This window comes from Rhinatrema bivittatum, chromosome 2, assembly GCF_901001135.1.
Source record: "Rhinatrema bivittatum chromosome 2, aRhiBiv1.1, whole genome shotgun sequence".
Classification (NCBI taxonomy): domain Eukaryota; kingdom Metazoa; phylum Chordata; class Amphibia; order Gymnophiona; family Rhinatrematidae; genus Rhinatrema; species Rhinatrema bivittatum.
The window spans coordinates 211,316,614-211,331,799 of record NC_042616.1 but is presented as its reverse complement, the minus strand read 5'-3'; the positions used below and the strand labels follow the sequence as shown (position 1 = coordinate 211,331,799).

At 46.0% G+C, this 15,186-nt stretch overlaps 1 protein-coding gene across 2 annotated transcripts in view; it reads right to left on the bottom strand.

The window, feature by feature from the left end:
* FAM221A (family with sequence similarity 221 member A) overlaps positions 1 to 15,186 on the bottom strand; it is a 129,865-nt gene that overhangs the window by 35,300 nt on the left and 79,379 nt on the right. For both annotated transcript variants that reach the window (XM_029589099.1, XM_029589100.1), the window contains one exon: positions 13,304 to 13,402. In XM_029589099.1, the coding sequence (XP_029444959.1) occupies positions 13,304 to 13,402 (99 nt within the window). The remainder of the gene's footprint in view (positions 1 to 13,303; positions 13,403 to 15,186) is intronic.

Genomic DNA, 15,186 nt, shown 5'->3' with positions numbered 1-15,186 from the left:
GACCCGACAGCGGCCGGTGTTTTGCAACAAGATATCTTGACTCCTGAAGAAGCAATTGACAATAGATTCTCTAAAGGTAAATAATACAGGGTAATCAGACTTAATATGTCAAAGAAAGGATTTTTAGATACTTAGCTTTTATATAGACGGTGTAGCGAACCTTTTCATTTGGACAACAGGTCTCAAGAAAATTTCAGTGGTGCGGGACAGAGATCGCATTGAACCAGTTTTGGAGATTAAATAACCTGCGCTTTGTCCAGCACGGTGACGTCAGGAGGTGAAAGCGTCATGCTGCCATGAAAACATAGATCAAGCTTGAATAATACTAGTGGAAAAGTACTCAAAGAAAAATATTAAGTTCTAGTGCGGCACTGAGACCGTCAGGTTGAACGGTACCCAGGCGATGAATCCAGCGTTGTTCAGCCTTGAGTAACAAGGCATTAAAATCACCTCCGCGCCACTTAGGATGGAATTGTTCCAGTACACATGCTTTCAGGTCGTCAAAGCTGTGAGAAAATTCATTGCAATGTGAAGTCAGTGGCGCAGTTAGGCGGCCTGTGCTGATACATGATCAGTGCTTGATAAGACGAGTTTTAAGAGCATGTGTAGTTTTACCAACATACCACAAATTACATTGACACTGGATAATGTATATTACTCCTGTGGAACGGCAGTCTGTTGTATTTCTCAGAAGAAAGGTAAAATTTAACCTGGAAAAATATAGAGATGAAGTCTGATTCATGACGTGACAAACAGTGCAGGCACCGCAAGCCGCGTGAGACCCGATTGTTGGTAACTGATTACCAATGGATGAATCTGAATGTACTAGTTGATCTTGTAAATTAGCCCCTCAAGAAAATGTAAATCTAGGAAAGTCATGAAATTCTTTGTGCAATTGAAAATATGCCAATTTTGGAACATTATTTGCTTCATCCTGTGTGTCATAGAAGAGAATGGTAGAACGCATGTTAACACCTCTGTGGGATCCGGCGGACGTGGTAGAAACAACCATTCAAGGTGAGGAAATTTCACTCTAGTGTAGGAGCTTTGATGCACCATTGAGGATATCCTCTTCTCTAAATATGTTGCTCAATAACCCTGCTTGCTGTTGATATTCTGATAAAGTAGTACAAAGTCGTCTGATGCGAAAAAATTGACTGACCGGTAAATTTTCTTTCAGAGATTGGGGATGTGCACTGGTAAAATGAAGGAAAGTGCTGCTAGACACAGATTTTCGATACAATGCAGTCAAAAAACCTCCTGAGATCTGTATGATTTTGATGTCCAAAAAATGAATGTCATCTTTCTGGATGTTAACAGTAAAATGGAGATGTGGATTACATCCATTAAGCCAAATCAAAAATTGATTAAAAGTCTCAATAGTATTGGTCCAAAACATAAAGACATCGTCTATATAGCGTTTCCAAACTGGGATGTATTGTAGAAACGGGTTGTTGGTGTAAATCCATTGATCTTCAAATCATGCCATGTAAAGATTGGCTAAATCAGGGGCCATGGTGGCCCCCATCGCAGTCCCTCAGGTCTGTTGAAAAAATTGTCCCTCAAAAGCAAAGAATTCCATGACTTTCTTAGATTTACATTTTCTCGAGGGGCTAATTTACAAGATCAACTAGTACATTCAGATTCATCCATTGGTAATCAGTTACCAACAATCGGGTCTCACGCGGCTTGCGATGCCTGCACTGTTTGTCACGTCATGATACAGACTTCATCTCTATATTTTTCCAGGTTAAATTTTACCTTTCTTCTGAGAAATACAACAGATTGCCGTTCCACAGAAGTAATATACATTATCCAGTGTCCATGTAATTTGTGGTATGTTGGTAAAACCACACACGCCCTTAAAACTTGTCTTATCGAGCACCGATCATGTATCAGCACAGGCTGCCTAACTGCTCCACTGACTTCACATTGCACTGAATTTTCTCACAGCTTTGACGACCTGAAAGCATGTGTACTGGAATAATTCCATCCTAAGTGGCACGGAGGTGACTTTAATGCCTTGTTACTCAAGGCTGAACAACGCTGGATTCATCACCTGGGTACTGTTCATCCTGACGGTCTCAATGCCGCATTAGAACTTAATGTTTTTCTTTGAGTAAACTTTTCCACTAGTATTATTCAAGCTTGATCTGTTTCCATGGCAGCATGATGCTTTCACGTCTTGACGTCACCGCGCTGGACAAAGCGCGGGCTATTTAATCTCCAAAACTGGTTCAATGTGGTCTCTGTCCCGCACCACTGAAATTTTCTTGAGACCTGTTGTCCAAATGAAAAGGTTCGCTACACCGTCTTTATAAAAGCTAAGTATCTAAAAATCCTTTCTTTGGCATATTAAGTCTGATTATCCTGTATTATTTACCTTTAGAGAATCTATTGTCATCTTGACTCCTGAAGAAGCAACTATCTTGTTGCGAAACACCGGCCGCTGTCGGGTCAATTATTAGATACAATCTAACGGGTACAGATGGACATAACATATATATCTTAACACCAACATTTTTCTAACATCTTTTGTTGAAGCATTTTCGGATGCTCCTATGACAGCCTTCGGCTTTGCTAAGTGCACAGCACGTTGTCAGGCTTGCTGATGCAGTTTCTCCACATTTTTCATATAAATTGTAACCAAGGTGTATATTTTATTTATTTATTTATTTATTTAAGGTTTTTTTATACCAGCATTCATGAACTCGTTCACATCATGTCGGTTTACAGAAAACAGGGGTGCAGATAATACAACCAAAAAACATAAATAACGTGATGAAGAGAAGCAGTTACAATTAACAAGGGCTAATGAACTGGGAATGTAAGAAATAGAAAGAGATAGAGGAGAATAATTATATACAAAAGTTCAATATAAATATGGTGTCTCATATGTACAGTCTCTGAGTAGAGAGTTTGTTTATGGTGCATATTAGGTAGAGTTCGAGAAGGCTTGCCTGAAAAGCCATGTCTTGAGTCTTTTCCTAAAGGTTAGGAGACATGTTTTTTCCTAAAGGTTAGGAGACATGTATAGCGCTGTTAATAATTTTTTTGGCGGATTCCTTTTGTTGATTTGCTATTTTATATACAGGACCGTTTTCGGCTCCCTTTTGTTGTTGTTTAAAGGTTTTACAGCAACATAGTATACCCTTCTTACTGAGAACATTGTTATTTCTTTGTTTTTAGTTGTTAAACATCCTTTACACACAGACTCTTCAGCCACATCAAGCCCAGAAACTAGCCTTGCATCTTTCTGGCACATGGCCTCTTCAGTCAGGGCAAAAACCCAGCAGCTGGCCTTCCAGAATACTGACACGTGGACTCTTTGGCCAGGACTCTCCATCAACCAGCCCTGCATCTTTCTGGAACACAGATTCCACAGCCAGGGCTCTCCAGGTAGGGATGCATCTCTTTGTCAAATGGTTGCCTGACCATTGAGATGGCAATCCAGTTCCACATACCTTGGCCAACCTTGAGGTTTCTTGTCTGCAGGCTCATCCTGCTCTCTGAGCTACCTTCTAGCTGCCAGGTGTGAACTTTCATGTGGATTGTCGGTAGAGTAGGGTGCAGGGTTAACAGTAGGACAGGACTGCAAGAATGCATGGATGGCTTGAAGAAGTGTTCAGATTGTTTACTGCTGTAGAGAGGTTAAGCACTGGGAATGAAAGCCACGTAGCTGTGTCTGAAATCTGATAAGAACTCAGACGGAGGGAACTCTGCTACTTTCACAAGCGTTTGTAGTGTATAAGGAGAGACAGTGAGAAAGAGAGGGGAGAGAGAGCCCTGGATGTGATGGTATGGCTGATCCTTTAGAACTATAAGCTTTTTATATCTATCTAGCAATTGTTATTATCTACCATTATTTCTTCTATACGATCTGATTTTATTTGTTCTATCCTTCCATTGCTCAAATAAACTTACTTTCTTACCTGGAACCGTGATGTACTGAATCAAAATTTGTGTGTGGCCATTTCTGTAGGAGATAAGCTCCTGAGTTCAAGCCCCCAGGTATAACCCCAGTATTGTGTGTGTTTATATGAGATTAGCTCCCCAGGTCAGCGCCCCTTAGCAGGATACCAGTGTGTATGGTCTGAACCCGTAACAGGAATGCACATTGGATCAGCACGCTGAGGCTCGGAGACCAGAAATAGAAGAAGGGAGAGGAATCCCTAATCTCTCTTTTCTTTTTTTTAAACTCTTTACCGGAGCTCAAGCATCCTGGCCAAGTACAGAGTAGGTTTTCTGCAGCAGGGGGAGAGGGCTAATGCCTTAACCACTGCACTCAGCTTCCTGCTCCCGCTAGCCACTCAGCTGATTCTCCCCTGGCAGCTAAGTCCACACCAAGAACCAGCTACCAGACTGAGGCACTCGGCTGAGGGAGAGATCATCAGATATCACCTCAGGAGAACTCAACTGAGGGAGAGACCCATACGGTATCACCTCAGGAGAAGCGCTGCATGATTAATCCTTTCTCCTTCCTTTCTTTCTCTTTTTTTTAAACAAGCAATCCCCAGTAGGGAGATGCATATCCACCATATGCTGGAAATGGAGAATACTGGTGGGCTGATGTCAGAGCAGGGGTATATATAAAATGATGTCATATTTGTTCCGTCTCCATCTGCTGGTAGAGGTGCATAACCCATTGGTCTGAACGCTGAGAAATTTAGCATTCTCATGACCCATACATTGAAATCTTCAGCTCAGTGGGTAGTGGTGGTCAGGATGCAAAGAGATTAGGAATGATCCAAAAAGGAATGGAGAACAAAATAGAAAATATCTTATTGCCTCTGTATTAATTCATGGTGCTACTGCATCTTGAGTATTGTGTTGTGGTTGCCCCATCTCAAAAAGACATAGCAGGATTTGAAAAGATGCAGAGGAGGGCAACAAAAATGATAAAAGGAATGAAATGACTCCCTTATGATGTGAGGCTATGCAGATTAGGGATCTTCAGCTTGGAAAAGAGAGAGCTGAAAGGGGACATGATAGAAGTTTATAAAATCATGAGTGGTATGTAATGGGTAAATAAAGGATGGTTATTTACCCTTTCAAATAATACTAAAAGAAGCGGACATTCCTTGAAACTAACAACTAGCAAATTTAAAACAAATCTTAGAAAATACTTTTTTACTTAGCATACAATCAAATTGTGGAATCTGTTGCCAGAAGACATGGTCAAGGTGCCTAATATAGCAGGGTTTAAAAGAGGAAAAGTCCATAAAACATTTTAGCCAGACAGACTAAAGCAGGATATTGCTATCCCAGGAAGCAAGTAACAGGTCTACTTCATGGAATCTTCCGGTTACTTGTGACCTGGACTGGCCATTGTCTGAGACAGGATGCTGGGCTTGCTAGACCTTGATCTAAAGGAAAATTAGTTTCTTACCTGATAATTTTCGTTCCTGTAGTACCAAGGATCAGTCCAGGACACCTGGGTTGTGACCCCGCACCAGTAGATGGAGACAGACTAAAACTTGTGGGCGGAGCCATATATGCTCCTGTGCCAGTCACAGCCCCTCAGTCATACGTAATGTCAAAGTAGACAAAAAACAGAACAACCAAACTAAATAACTAACCTTAACAGGGAGCCATTCAAGGACCCCCAACCGGAACAGAACCCCAAAACGAGGGAGCGAAGCAATAACCGGAATAGTTAACAAAAGAAATGAGCGGACTCTCCGATTCTTCACAACAGCACGGGCGGGATCCTGGACTGATCCTTGGTACTACAGGAACGAAAATTATCAAGTAAGAAACTAATTTTCCTTTCCCTGTACGTACCAGGATCAGTCCAGGACACCTGGGATGTACCAGAGCTAAATTACCGAGGGTGGGAAGCAGAGAGTCCCGTCCCGCTCGGAGTACCCTCTCTCCAAAACCCCCGGAATCCGCAGCCTGAACATTTATTTATTTATTTATTTATTTATTTATTTAAGGATTTATATACCGGAGGTTCCTGTATAATATACATATCACCCCGGTTTACAATGAACAGTAACTATCGCTTCAAGTTAGCGGTTTACAATGAACATGGTTAATCCAAATAACAGGAAAATATATATAATAATGTTAACAATTAAGAAGTAATAATAAATAGAATAAAATAACAATTAATAAATAAATAAAAATAAAAATAAATAAATAACTAACAGTAAACATCCATGAAAATAACAGTAAATAAGATAACAAGTTATGTGAAATATGCTGGGGTAAACGGATGATATGTGACTGACTTTCTACCTGCTCTTAGCTCTGCGGGAATGCTTGTTTAAATAACCAAGTCTTAAGTTTCTTTTTAAATATGTGGAGTGGCATGGTTCAAGGGAAGGTCTGTGGGAAGTGAGTTCCAGAGTGAAAGGCCCGCTGTGGATAGGGCGCGTTTTCTCAGCGCGGATTTTGCTGGTTGGATGATTAGTCTGTTTTGATAAGCGCTTCTGGTCGGTTTCATGGATGTGTGTAGTTGAATTTGGAATGTTAGCTTGAGAGGCGCGATGTTGTACAAGGCTTTATGTATCATCATTAAGGATTTGAATTGGATCCTGAATTTAATTGGGAGCCAGTGGAGATGAAGAAGGATTGGGGTAATATGATCTCTTTTTTTGGCATTTGAGAGTATTCTTGCTGAGGCACTAAGGACCATCTGAAGTGGTTTTGTGGTGCATGCTGGTAGGCCTAGAAGGAGGGAGTTGCAGTAGTCCAGTTTTGGGAGTATGATGGCCTGTAGTACCATGCGGAAAGTCTCTGTATAGCAGGAGTGGTTTTAGTTTCTTTAAGGTTTGAAGTTTAAAGAAACATTCTTTTGTAGTGTTATTGACGAATTTGTTGAGGCTGAATCCGCTGTCTATGATGACTCCTAGGTCTTTTACTTGTTGTGAAAAGGTATCCAGGCTTTGGCTAGTATTAAGAGTTGTGGGTGGGACATAGTTTTCCGGTGCTATAATGAGGATTTCAGTTTTTTTTGTGTTTAAGACTAGGTTGAGGCTGGTGAGAAGGTTGTTGATAGCTGAGAGACATTTATTCCAGTGTGACATAGCTTTGTGTAGTGAGTCTTCTATAGGGATGAGGATTTGTATATCATCCGCATATAGAAAATGAATTAGCTTGAGGTTGGTGAGTAATTGACAGAGTGGGAGAAGATATATATTGAAGAGAGTCGGGGAGAGGGATGATCCTTGCGGTACTCCCCTTTTGGATTCGATGGCGTGGGACTCATTGTTGTTTATCTTGACCTTGTATGATCTGTTTTCCAAAAATGATTTGAGCCAGTTGAATGCTGCTCCTGTAATGCCAATGTCCGTTAGTCGTTGTAGGAGGCACTGGTGGTTTACAGTATCAAACGCTGATGAGAGATCAAGGAGAGCGAGGAGGCAAGGATGGCCTTTTTTCTAGGTTAAAGATTATAGTGTCTGATAGAGTGGCTAATAACGATTCGGTATTCCTCGTCTTGCGAAAACCAAATTGGTTTGGGGTGAGGATGTTGTTTTCTTCAAGAAATTCTGTGAGTTGTTTGTTAACAACTTTCTCCATAGTTTTGGCTATCATAGGGAGGTTTGCTATGGGCCTGAAGTTAGTTGGGTCTGAGGTGGGAAGGTTGGGTTTTTTCAGAAGTGGTTTGAGCATGGCTAACCGATAGTGTCTAATGAAGGTATGTAAGGACTTCCAGGTAGCTGCCCTACAAATCTCTTGAGGCGACACCTGAGAAGATTCCGCCCAAGACGCAGCATGAGCTCTTGTCGAATGAGCCCTGAGACCGTTTGGGATAGGCTTCCCTCGTAACACATACGCTGAGCCGATGGCTTCCTTAAGCCACCGTGCGACTGTCGTCCTGGAAGCCGGACCCCCTTTCTTTGGACCAGAGAAAAGGACAAAAAGATGATCGAACACCCGGAAAGGGTTAGTGACTTCTAAATAACGGAGGAGGACCCTCCGCACATCCAACTTCCGCAATTCCTTCCATTGCGGGTCCGAGTATTCGGCACCTGCGAAAGCAGGAAGCTCAATAGACTGGTTCAAATGAAACGGTGACACCACTTTTGGCAAAAAAGACGGAACCGTCCGCAGGGAAACTCCCGCATCTGAAATCCGCAAGAATGGCTCCCGACAAGACAAAGCCTGTAATTCCGAGACTCTCCGAGCCGATGTAATCGCAACCAGGAAAACAGATTTCAAAGTAAGATCCTTAAGAGTAGACCGTTTTAAGGGTTCGAACGGAGCCGCAGACAAAGTAGAAAGGACCCAATTAAGATTCCAGGAGGGACACGGATGATGTAGTGGCGGGCGAAGATGCTTAGCCCCCCGAAGAAAACGAGAGACATCCGGATGCAGGGCCAAAGAGGAACCGCGAACCTTACCCCGCAAACAACCAATCGCTGCCACCTGTACACGAAGGGTACTACATGAAAGCCCTTTGGCTAGGCCGGCCTGAAGAAAAGCCAGGACATCAGAGACAGAAGCGGAAATGGGATCTAGCCCTCGGCTGACACACCACTCCTCAAAACCTACCCAGACACGTACGTAAGCCAAGGATGTAGACTGCTTTCTGGACCGCAGTAACGTGGCTACCACCGCATCTGAATAGCCTTTTCTCTTTAGGTGTTGCCTCTCAAAAGCCATGCCGCGAGACAGAAGTGATCCGCATCCTCCAAACAAACGGGGCCCTGACGGAGGAGCCCCGGAAACCCCTGTAGCCGAAGGGGAGCATCCACCGACAGCTGAACGAGATCCGCAAACCAAGGGCGCCGTGGCCACTCCGGTGCTACCATGATCACGTTGAACAGGTGCAACTCTATGCGCCTTAAGATCTTGCCTATCATTGGCCACGGAGGAAATACGTACAGCAACACATTCGGTGGCCAAGGAAGAACCAACGCATCGACGCCCTCGGCTCCTCGCTCTCGACGTCGACTGTAAAACCGAGGAGCCTTCGCGTTGTGCCACGTGGCCATCAGGTCCATGTGGGGCAGCCCCCACCGTTCGCAAATGAGACGAAACGCATCGTCCGTCAGCTCCCATTCCCCGGGGTCGAGGTGGTGTCGACTGAGAAAGTCCGCCTGAACATTGTCGACCCCGGCAATGTGAGACGCTGCTATGGAGTTGAGATGGCGCTCTGCCCAGCTCATCAGAATCTTTGCCTCTTCCGCCACAAGTGGACTTCTTGTCCCCCCTTGGCGATTGATGTACGATACTGTTGTTGCATTGTCCGACAACACACGGACCGCCTTCCCCTGGACCAACGGGAGGAAGGCTTGCAGAGCCAGGCGCACCGCTCTGGTTTCCAGACGGTTGATGGACCACTGCGACTGGACGGAGGACCATCGGCCCTGTACCGACTTGTCTAGGCAAACCGCTCCCCAACCGGAGAGACTGGCATCCGTCGTCACCACTGTCCAGTCGGGGACCAACAGAGACACTCCGCAAGTAAGATGGCCCGAATCGAGCCACCAGTGAAGACTCTCCCGCGCCTGAGCCGTGAGTGGAAGTGGTAGGTGGAACTCTTCTGACACCGGCTTCCAACGGGAGAGCAACGCAAATTGTAATGGTCGTAGATGAGCAAAAGCCCAAGGAACCAACGCCAGTGTGGACGCCATAGACCCCAGAACCGTCAGATAATCGCAAACCAGCGGCAGCTGAAGACTTATAACTGACGCACTTGAGACTGAAGCTTGCGTGCACGATCCGTGGACAGAAATACCTTGCCCTGCTTCGTGTCGAATAGAGCTCCCAGGTATTCCAAGGACTGGGTAGGAACAAGCTGACTCTTGTTGAGATTGACAACCCAACCTAAGTTCTGCAACAACTGGAGGACTCTGGCCACCGCCTGACGACAACGGCTCTCGGGCTCGTCCAAGTAGGGGTGAACCAGGAACCCCTCTCGTCGAAGGTGAGCCGCCACAACTACCATCACCTTTGTAAATGTTCGTGGAGCCGTGGCGAGGCCGAAGGGGAGAGCCCGAAATTGGTAGTGTCTGCCCATGATGCAAAATCTGAGGAACCTCTGGAAAAACGGCTGAATTCCGACGTGGAGGTACGCCTCCGTGAGATCTAAGGAGGCCATGAATTCGCCTGGACGAACTGAGGCAATCACTGACCGAATTGTTTCCATCTTGAAGTGTGGAATGCGCAGACATTTGTTTACCCCTTTGAGATCCAAAATTGGCCGGGACGTGCCATCCTTCTTCGGCATGATGAAGTAAATGGAATAACGACCTGCGCCTTGCTGATTGGGAGGTACGGGGACGATTGCTCCTAAGTCCTCCAGGCGCCTGAGAGTGCTTAGCACTGCTGTCGTCTTTTTCGGGCACTTGCAGGGCGACATCAGGAACTTGTCTGCTGGAGTCCGTGCAAAATCTAACGCGTAACCGTGCCTTATTACATTGAGGACCCACTGATCGGACGTTATTTTGGCCCATTCCTCGAAAAACAACGTCAACCTCGCCCCTACGTTTGGAACGGAGGTCCGCGGTTGCCGTACGGAATGGACCCGCCGTATCTCATTGAGAGGCTTTGGGCCCAGTGCCGGACGGGGTGCCTCCCTGTCTGCCGTAACGTTTCCCCCGAAAGGACTGTGGCCACGAAGAGGCCCGGGAAGAAGTCGAGCGATAAGACGGAGCCGAGGACCTCTGTGGACGAGATCTCTTGTTACCTCGGAACCGGGACCTGGACGAATAGGAGGACCGGGCTCTGGACCTGTCTTCTGGGAGTTTAAAAGCTCTGTTCTCTCCAAGAGAAAGCATCAGATCATCCAACTCTTTACCGAATAACAACTTTCCCTTGAAGGGCAGGGCTCCAAGGTGAGCCTTGGAGAATCCATCCGCCAACCAACTGCGAAGCCAAAGCAAGCGGCGCGTCGAGACTGCAGAGACCATGGATCTAGCCGAAGTACATAGTAGATCATAGAGAGCATCCGCACTATAAGCAATGGCAGCCTCTAGGCGATCCGCCTGTGTGGCCCTCTTCAGGAGAAAGACCTGCATTCGCCTGTAGAACTTGGGCCCAGCGCAAACTAGCCCGCATGGCATAGTTGCTACAGATGGCAGCCCGGACCCCCAACGCTGAGACCTCGAAGATCTTTTTGAGCTGCACCTCCAGCTTCCTGTCCTGTATGTCTCTAAGGGCCGTGACCCCAGTGACCGGAATCGTGGAACGTTTCGTTACCACCGACACCGCTGAATCCACCTTTGGAAGCCGAAGAAGTTCCAGTGCGTCCTCTGGCAGAGGGTAGAGCTTATCCATTGCCTTAGATACCTTCAGCCCCAGCTCAGGAGTATCCCACTCCCGAAACAAAATGTCAGACGCCGAGAAATGGAATGGGAAGGCTACCGCTGGACCAGTGAGTCCTAGCAGGACCGGGTCCATAGTTGCTCCGGGGCGCGAGACTGTCGGTGGGGCTTCAACCCCTAACTCGTTGAGGATTGCCGGGATAAGCGGGGACAGCTCGTCCCTTCGGAAAAGGCGTACCACCTTCGGGTCGTCCCCATCACCGGCTTGCGAAGGTTTGCCCAGCCCCGTCTGGGCAGAACTGTCCCCTGACGCGCCATCGGCCCCCCTCAGGGGCTCGTCGGGCGGATCCACCTCATCTTGTGAGGTGGACTCGGATTCTGTATCCTGCAGGACACCTCTTGGTGTCCGATTTCCTGTCGCAGGGTCATCCCGGGATTTTTTCTTCCTTGGAGTATCCCTTTTAGAGTGGCCATGCAGCTCCTTGCGCCTGCGGCCCTTGTATTTTAAACTTTGCGCAGCAGGAGGGCAAAATCCGCCGAAAACGAAGACCCCGAATCTGAGGAGTCCGTTTCCTCGCCAGCCTCATCCGGGGACTCAGCCCCCCCAGCGGAAGCCCCCCCCGAAGGCCGTTGTTGAGGCGACAACGCGGGAGGCGCGGCAGAATCCCCTGCAGGTTCCCGCGCAACTTCGTGAACCGATGCCAAGATGGCCACCGCTCCTGCACTGAGCGGGAAGGAGTCAGCTGGCGTGACAGAAGTGGCGGGAGTGCGCGACGGCAACCGCACCGACCGGGAACGGACCCCCCTGCCTGTCCTAGACGGTCCCTCCCCGCCCGGGACGCAGGCGGAACAAATCCCCTCACGCGAGAGCCGCGCGCGCATGGCAAATTGTGCCCCTAGGCATCCTCGCGGTCGCGGCGGGAAACGTGAAGTAAAATGAAAAATAAAAATTTGAATGCCGAAAAACTCCCCTCCCCTCGCCGAACCGAGGACCTTTCCCCCCCCCCCGGCGAAGAAGAAACGGAGAGCCCGCACAAACAAAAGAAATTAAAACACACTTTTTTTTTTTTTTTAGTCAAACCTGCCGCTGTCCAGGGTCCTGGGGTTCCTGCTCCTGTTGGGGGTGAGTGAACCGGGCTTCCCGGTGTCACCCCCGACGCTGCTGCTTTGGTAGTTCGGGTCCTCGACCCTCAGCAGCGGCCTCAACCAGGGGGGGATGGTCCTCTCAGAACCTTCCCACCCCCCTGGGAGGCAGGACGGACAGCTTCTTTTAACTACTCTAACCAAAATTAGAATCAAAATTTACCTTAAATACAAACTGAGCTTAAAATAACTAAAATAACTAAAATAACCCTGACTAAACTAAGTATCAGTCCTCAGGGCACCCAGAGGCTGTGACTACACCTGCACCACCTACTGGAGACAGAGTAAGACTGAGGGGGGCTGTGACTGGCACAGGAGCATATATGGCTCCGCCCACAAGTTTTAGTCTGTCTCCATCTACTGGTGCGGGGTCACAACCCAGGTGTCCTGGACTGATCCTGGTACTTACAGGGAACTGAGCATTGCATTTCTTATGTTCTTATGTTTGTTTTCCATCACAATTACAACCAATCTCTATTTGGCTAAGGGATTGTGAGCTTTCATTCACAACTACCTGGGTATTTTCATTGTTATACAATCTTCCTCCCCTATCATTTAGCCTAGCCATTATAGTTACAGTCTACGGTTAAGGCTACAGACTGCAGCTTCTTCCCGAACAAGTGTACTATGTGTCTGGTCCCTAGGAGGTCAATATTAAAAAATAAACATTGGAGCTAGATGGATAACTTTTGACTTAGATGAATAATTTGTGAATTATCCATCTAAATGGCTTTGAATATTGACCTCTTGATGTCCCGTTGGTTAATGGTTCCATCTCCCGCTCCCAGGAGCCAAGGTCTTTGTTAACAAAGTACTGCACAACAATCCACCTTTAAAGCATTCAGAGCATTTCAACAAAATTACACTGCTTTATATGAATTCCTGTAGTACTAGACAATTCATTATCAGACTGATTTTACTTTGTTTTACTATATTACCAGCTGTCAGTTGTGATGGGCCTGGAGGACAGTATGCTTTTAGAAACGGGTGGTCCATGTTAGTCACTGATGATTCCAGAAGGTCAGCAGGCGGAGCCCCTAAATAAGTTAATAATTTAAGAAAAATTAGAAAGAGATTAAACATTGTTATATTAGAAGAGAAACTGACATTCACTATCAAAATCATCAGATTCTTGATAAGCATTTCTGGACAGAGGCCCTCACAGTTGTATGTAAAGGGACTAAAATTCAATATGTAACCTTTCTTCAAATGTTCCCAAGTGAACGAATTCAGATAAAGTTGTCTGTAATAGGTGCTCTCTAAGGAGAGCAAACTAACCAGTCACATAGAGGATAACTTTCAAACAACTCCTTGCAGTCCCCATATAAACCTGTATATGGGTGAGCAGAGATCTACTAGAGCATTTTATAGCCTGCACTTATCTGGTCCATACAGATTATAAAATATATAGCCTGCACTTATCTGGTCCATACAGAAAATAAAATATATGTCCAGCCCTCAACATATGTGCACAAGTTTTAGTATGTGTGAATATGAACAATGCATTGAAAACATGTACTTTTGCTATTTTATAAACACACGCACATGTATTTTATGCACAAAAAATGTAACTTGTTCGTGTAAAATCCTGATTTATACGCAGAGACTGGTATATTTTAAAATGTGTGCACATACTTGAAATCACCAGTTTGCTGATACCTCCACCAGTTCACCCAGTCCATCTCCAGTACAGTGAGACCCTCCTGGCACTTCACCCTCAGCTCCCCCCAGTTCACCAAGATCTCCCACCCAACAATAGCAAGCAAAAGATGAGTCTGATATCATTTGCGCTAGATAATTAGCAGGTGTAAAATTGAACAAATAAGTTGCCTAATGTATTCACATAAATCTCTTATAAAATAGCAACTTTGAGTATACCTCTTGGCCCCACCCAGAAATGCCCCTAGACTACCCCTTTTTTGCACAGGTATGTGTAAAACCAAAAACACACGTATTTTTGATGTTAATAAAATTGAATGAAAAAAAGAAAAAATCACTTTGAACAACAGTTTAAGCACTTTATGTATTTATATTATATTTAGAAAATACTTTTATTAGCAAGATTTCCAATCTCTAAATCTGCAAATAAAAAAATTTGGAAAACAAAGGGCCGGATTTTTAATATCTACGCCCGATTTTATAACATGTGCTTGCAGCCGATGGCTTTTCCCTGTTCCCTCCGAGGCGCTCAGAAATCGGAGCGGCCTCAGAGGGAATTTTCCTTCTGCCCCCCCCCCCCCCCCCACCTTCCCCTCCCTTCCCCTACCTAACCCGCCCCCAGCCCTACCTAAAAACTCCCCCTCACCTTTGTTTTACAATTTGCACCTGCCTCCGGGCAGGCGTAGGTTGCGCATGCCGGCCAAGTGCCAGCGCACAATCCCCCGGCCTAGCGGCCCTACGAAGGCCTCTGGTCACGCTCCACGCCCCGCCCCGGACCGCCCATGCCCCGCCCCTTTTTTCAAGCCCCGGGACATACGCGCGTCCCAGGGCTTGCTCGCATTGCCGGGTCTATGCAAAATAGGCTCTGCGTGCGTAACACCCCTGCGCGCATAAATCCAGCTGTATTCTTCCATTTGTTAACTATTCCAATGTACCAGAGTTCTTATTATACCAATCTTATATGAAGCATATTCCAAACATGATATTCCTTCATTCCCAGAAATTATAGTCCCAGACATTATAATCCTTAATTGTAAAACACTTATCTTTTCATTCTCCCAACAAGGCCATGTTTCAGACTTCATCTTTCCTCAGGGGTTGTTCTTCCTTCAAAGCAAACCAGAACGTGCTTGGAGCATTCTGAGAGAGTTTAGTCAACAGG